Source organism: Abrus precatorius, unplaced genomic scaffold, assembly GCF_003935025.1.
Source record: "Abrus precatorius isolate BTA unplaced genomic scaffold, Abrus_2018 Scaffold8, whole genome shotgun sequence".
Lineage (NCBI taxonomy): Eukaryota > Viridiplantae > Streptophyta > Magnoliopsida > Fabales > Fabaceae > Abrus > Abrus precatorius.
The window spans coordinates 23822996-23829810 of NW_020874428.1; the positions used below are offsets into that span (position 1 = coordinate 23822996).

At 30.3% G+C, this 6815-nt stretch overlaps 1 protein-coding gene across 2 annotated transcripts; it reads right to left on the reverse strand.

Moving 5' to 3' along the window:
- Positions 1 to 2912: 2912 nt before the first annotated feature.
- On the reverse strand, positions 2913 to 6815 carry LOC113847878. 2 transcript variants are annotated; one of them, XM_027477178.1, is made up of 3 exons: positions 6268 to 6815; positions 5881 to 6140; positions 2913 to 3494 (listed from the first exon to the last, which is right to left on the reverse strand). In XM_027477178.1, the coding sequence occupies exons 1-3, from the start codon at positions 6542 to 6544 to the stop codon at positions 3429 to 3431; spliced, it is 603 nt and encodes a 200-aa protein (XP_027332979.1). In that variant the 5' UTR covers positions 6545 to 6815; the 3' UTR covers positions 2913 to 3428. The 2 variants fall into 2 exon arrangements, with proteins under 2 accessions (XP_027332979.1, XP_027332978.1); XM_027477177.1 differs by lacking the exon at positions 2913 to 3494 and having other exon boundaries at positions 5461 to 6140; positions 6268 to 6758.

The window sequence follows — 6815 nt, forward strand, 5'->3', positions numbered from 1 at the left end:
GAGTAATTATCACTTTGATCCAGAACAATCTAGAAGAGATCTTGCTTCTATGATAATAATTCATGAGTATTCGCTTTCTATAGTAGACCATTTGGGGTTTAGAGCATATTCTGAAGGCCTCCAGCCTTTATTCAAGGTTCCTAGTCGGAACACAATAAAAGGTGACATTATCAAAATATATCTGAATGAAAAGTTGAAGACTATGGGACTCTTAAAGAAGATTGGAAGTAAAATTGCTTTAACAACAGACATGTGGACAACTAGCAATCAAAAGAAAGGGTTTATGACTATCACAGCTCATTACATTACTGATGATTGGGATATGCAAAGTCGCATATTGAGGTATAATTTTTGTGATCATTATATGATATATTCATTTAGTAATTATTTGCATTATTTCAATTTTTTATATATGTATATAATTTATTTTTACATTAATAGGTTTGTATATGTGGAATGTCCACATACAGCAGAAGCTCTGTCTAAAGTATTAGTTGAATGCATGCTAGATTGGAATATTGATAGAAAGTTATCTACCATCACTTTGGATAATTGTAGTACAAATGATTCTCTTGTTGGTTTGTTACTAAACAAACTTGATTGTTCTTCTCTTATGCTTGATGGTCAATTGTTTCATATGAGGTGTTGTGCACATATTCTCAATTTAATTGCTCAAGATGGTTTAAATATTCTTGGAGATGGTATAGAGAAGGTTAGAAGTAGTGTTGCTTTTTGGACAGCTACACCTAAAAGAGAACAAACCTTTAAGGAAGCAGCACGTCAAATCAAAGTTTCCATTACAAGGAAACTTGTACTTGATTGTAAAACAAGATGGAATTCTACTTATCACATGCTTGTTGTTGCATTGGCTTATAAAGATGTTTTTATTTGTTTGAAAACAAGAGAGCATATGTATACGTGTATCCCTACAACAAATGACTGGGAAATTGCTAAAGAAATTTGTAGTAGGTTGGAAGTCTTTAATCGTGTGACTGAGATGTTTTCTGGGACACAATATCCTACAACAAATATTTTCTTCCCATTGGTTTGTGAAATAAAGTTATCTCTGCAATAATGGCAAATTTGTTCAATTGAGGCTATTAGAAATATGGCTACAAAAATGGTAACCAAATTTGAGAAATATTGGTCTGTTATACATGAAATCATGGGAATTGCCATTTTTTTGGATCCAAGATATAAATTAAAGTTGTTAGAGTACTTCTTTCCCAAGCTCTATGGAAGTTCATCTTCTTTTCAAATTAACAATGTGAAAAAATTATGCTACTTGTTGTTTGAAGATTATTAAGCTAAAGCCATGGGAATAGTAGAAAGTTCAACTGAAAAGTCTAATGAGACGGAAATGAATTTGGATATACTTAATGTTAACAATTTTTTAAGTGATTATGATTCATTTGTTAAAGATACAAATGATATGCAATCAAAGTCTGAGTTGGATATCTACTTGGAAGAGAAGGTATTGCCTAGAAGTGCTAGTTTTGATATCCTTGGGTGGTGGAAATCAAATGGGATCAAATATCCAATATTGCAAAAAATTGCCAAGGATATTTTGGCCATCCCAATTTCAACCGTTGCTTCAGAGTCTGCTTTTAGCACATGAGGTAGATTGTTGAGTCCTCATCGTTCTCGACTCCATGAAGATACTTTAGAAGCACTCATGTGCGCACAAAGTTGGCTGAAACATGAAAATGAAAGTATTGAATACTCTATTAATATATTTATTTAATTAAATATTTTTGTTAATTTTAATTTGATAGCTTAATTATTGATTTTCTTATTATGTACTTGTATGTTTTAGTTTCTATTGGTATTACTGGACCAAAGCAATATGTAAACTTGAAAGATAAACATTTACAGTCATTTGGAGAGTCTGATTCTGATGAAGAGGTAAAATAGCCTAACTATACTATTTTGACTTTATAATAAATAATTAACTAATGCTATTTTTTTAGGTCTTGCAGAGTGACAATACAGGAATATAAAAGTTTAGGAGTTGGTTGTTTTACAAGATCTTGAAGATTATGTGTGTAATTTTGTTTGATTTTTAAGTACTTTAGTTTAGAAAATTGATGTCTTAAGATACACTCAACACTTATGATCTTTGAATATTTATTTTGTATTTATACTTAAACTTTGTTCGGTAAAATTATATAAGCATATTTTTTTTATAACTGCTTTTTTTTCTTAGACATGCGCGGGTAATAGGGGCGGGTATGGGTATGCGGGTACCCAGAGGGTACGGGTACGGGGACTAAAAGTACTACCCATGCGGGTATGGGGCTGGGTACGGGTATTTTTTTAAAATGCGAGTATGGGGATGGGTACTATAGTACCCTACCCATACCCTACTCATTGCCATCCCTAGTTCAAATGAGCTGGTGAGATTATTTTGGTTTGAAGTTAGCAATATTTTGACATAGTTATGGGGTTAAGCCTCCATTATTTTGGGCCTTACGCAAGATTAGCCCAATGTATTCATTTGTAAATGCTTAATTTTTTTTCTTTGTATAATATAGTATTTGAGTTATATAATTCGTCCAAATTATCATCATATCTCACTATTGGTCTAATATTATTGGCATTAAATTAAATGAGTTTGACAAATTAATTTCTATAAAAATGAAAAAGAATATTAAACAAAAATTGTGTTAATTAATGTTATTATTTAGTGCACTAAAATCAACTTTATTTTATCTGTAATCACTTTAATACTCAATTTAATATAACACCCAAAAATATAAGGAATCTGATCTCATACACTTATCAAAAGACGCAATCTCTCTTTTCTCCTCACCATATGTAAACGAAATGTCATACCCGCAGTGCATGTATAAAACTTTAAGTCTTAGATAATTTAAATTCCTTGACCTTGAATAATTGAACAGTGGTTTAGTGCTACAAATAATTAATTAAATTCATACTTTCACTTGCCTTAGGCCAGTGAGAAAATACGATCTATTCATCTTTTACATGTACAAGAAGATACTCAAGAAGCAAGGGGGAAAACAACTTAAGAAAAACAATGGAAAATGAAAAAGTTGTATGTTACACATATAATCGCCAAAGAGTAGCTCTATAGTGTATGTGTATATATATACCTACTATGCACAACTTACTGAGTTAATTTAAGTTATAACCTTGCAGCTCTAACTCGTTTGTATCCATGTTAGGTGTCAGGTATGCATTGGGTAAACGTGTATATACAAGGAGAATAAGAGTAGCACTTTAGGTTTTGTTTTGAAAAATCACTGTTTACTATATATTCAGTGGAAATAATACCTTTTTTTTTCCCCCTTTAAAGGGTAAATTACCTTAGCATCCCTCGCAGCACTTAAGTAGTAAAAATGAATGATTGAGTGGCTAAATCTGTGTGTTAGATTAATTTGATCTAGCATCAATATTGAGTGGGTTCATTTGACTCTTTCTTCCTTAAGCATCTTCGGATACCTTGGATACCCATTTTTGCAAGCTGAAATCTGCACGCATATATAACACGTCAATTTTTTAAGGGTGAAATTATATGTATATCATTTTTCACTATATTTTTCTTTACATAATAAATATGACATTAATAATAACGCAATTATTTTCTTAACGCCTTAATTTTGTGCAGTTAAATAAACATGCAATATGGCATTTGAAGGAGGAGGGAATTAATGATTTGTGTGTAGCTATTAGCTTCAGATTTGGTGAACGAAACCAATAATTGTTGCAACGTGCAAGCGACAAGCCTTCAATATGTAGGTTGCCAATCCGGATGCCAAGATCCATGAACATGAGTTTTGGGAATAAAAAAATTTAAGATTACATATTTAACATCAAAAGAATTGAACATGAATCTGTGTATGACATGTGATAGATACTCCTGTGTTAAGTTAATTTGTCAAAGTTTTATCCTATAAAATAAATAAATTAAAATATTAAAATTATATTAATTTATATATGATAGGATGAAATAATTTACACAAACATATATATATATATATATATATATATATATATATATATATTTATTTATTTATTTATAAAGGGTGGTGGTATTACTGGTATACCCATAACATGCGGATGTTAGTTGAAACAAGGCAGGTTACTCGACCAAAAACAAAAGGGAGGGTATGATTTTTATGACATGAAAAATGTCATGGTATGGTTTCCAGGTGAGAGTGAGACTAGGTCAAACATTTAATACTTTTATAGATCATAGTGCATGTTACTAGATAAATAAATAAAAGTTTACTAAAATCTAATTTCATGAGAAAATAATATACAACTTGCTTTAAGGCCCATGATATTTAGAAGTTTAGTTTTATTAATCTTAATTTTTATAATTGAATTTTAATATTTAAAATTAGTAAGTTTTTGTTAAAAAATTGTTTATTATAATTTTACATCTCTAATAATAATTTTTAATAAAAATAATTAAAACTAAATAGAACTGTTAAAACTTAAATTTAAAGAAATTTTGGGTTGATATAAATGTTATTATATTTGAAATTACTCTTTATTAAAAAAAATTTCCAGTGTTTAATTATTTTAAAGTGGTAAAAAAATTAATACCTGTTATTCAAAAACTTTTTTAGTATTTAGTTTATGATAAAGACTAATTTTTGACGCATTTAAAATGTTAGGAATTAATTAATAACAAAATTTTATAAAGACTTATGACCAAAACTTATTCAATCCTATTTTAAGATTATATTTAAAATTAACAAATAAAACAATTAAAAAATAGTTGAGAAATAACAAAATGACATAAATATACATGTTTGTATATTTTTACAATTTTTTTTATTTTATAGACAAAAATATTTTTATGTAATCATGACACAGTAAATAAGAAATTTTATTAAAGTCTTAGAATAAAAATATAAAAATAATAAACTATAAGATTACACATTATTTTAAATATTGTAAATTAAAAAATATATGCTTTTACTAACAAAATTAGAAATTAATCATAAGGTGTAAACCAATTGAAATGACTTATAAAACGCAATTTTAAAAACAAAACTCTCCTGTCAACTGACGCATATTATTCATGAAATTTGAATCTAAATTCTTACTTTAAAAAAGACTTTTCACGACTTGAAATATCCCTGAAAAGAAAAGTTTTTGACAAGAGTGAGGGAAAAAAATAATCTTATTCACTGTCCAATTTCTCTCCAGCTCTATTCGTCTGTCTAGAAAGTCAACAAACAGATATTTTGCTAAAGGTGATCATTATGGCCACTATGAATTTGGTTTGAAGCATTCAAAATAATTTAGTGGTCCTCCACCACAAGCAAAAATTGTCATATCGTAATATATTAAACCCCTCCAGAATAGAACGAATCTACCAATGCCATTGAAGTCCTGTAAGGAAGATTCTTTGGTTTTAATGGGTATTTAATTACTTTGATTGGACCTAAAGAATGAATCATGTGAGGTCATATTTCTCTTGATAGAATTTAACTTTATAATCTTCTGTAAATATATACAAAGAAAAAAATAAATACAAAAATTTTCAAATTAAATAACAATATCATGTTTAAGGAATGAAATGATGACTATTTTGATGTACCCGCGGCCTTGTACCACCAAAACCAGAAGAAAAATGAGAATTTTTAGGAAGAAAAAAAGTAGAGATGAGTAGTATCAAGTGATGCTGATTGATAAAATACGTGATTCATGCGAGGGTAACATAATTTCGAAAATTTCATTTGTCTTGTAAGCTTCAAAATTTTCATTTAAAACACCAACTAACTCCAAGAATTTATGCCATGTAAAATACCAATCGATCAATTCACCAGAAAATAAGCAAATATCATTTACTTCTTTCCTATATTGTGTAGTAACGTAGAAAAGTAGGATGAAGACTCTTACAGCTTCAATGTCAATTTTGTAGACTAGAAGCTTCCTTCTTTCTCTGCAACTTGTTCTGTATGCAACAACGATATGCCCCACAGCCAAAGCACAAGAACACACAAACAAAGCTATTTGGGAGGCTCCATCAACACTCGTGAAGCTAAACACGTAAACAGCTTTCAAGGAAACAAATATCAGAGACATCACTGAGCACACCGTGGTGATCCCCAAATAAGGCCCACGGGAAAGTCTTGGTCCGTCACAAAAACTATAAACACCTACACAAAATAAAAACACAAACCCACGAACAATTCGAACCAGACGAATAAGAATATTGCTTTTGATTCAAAAGGGTAGCTAAAAATCACTTAAAAATTGAAAATTTAGCTTTGTATGTGTACTTACAGAATATGACAAGGGAACGTATTATAGATAATAAAGGTATGTCAATGAGGGAGTATCGAAAATCATAGTTCTCAAAATGGGAGAAGAGAGTTTGGAGGGAGAGAGAAGAGGGAGAATAAAGAGCTGAGAGTAAAGCAGAAGGAACAAGTGCATCTGCAATAACCAATAGAACCGGGGCAGAGAAAAGAAGCAAAGACATGACCATGGTGATCAAGAAGAACAAAGTCTTCACACCCCTCAATATCCTTTTGGATTTCTCTTCCTTTGAAAACCCCATCGTGGTCTCTATGTTTTCTTTCCAAATTCCAATTCTCAGTGTTTTTCAAAACTATGCTCTGTGTTTGTGCTGTATTTATCTAAAACTAGAAAGGGTGGAAATCAAGAAGCATTTGCAAGGCAATTTGGAAGGTGCAATGGTTTTGACCGTAATGTCTACTAAACGAGTGACGACTACAAATGCTTGGAACTTTACACGCCCAAAACGTAGACCTTTTCTCAGACCCTAACCCAACGGAAACAACACCTAAATGCTTAAACGACAATCAACT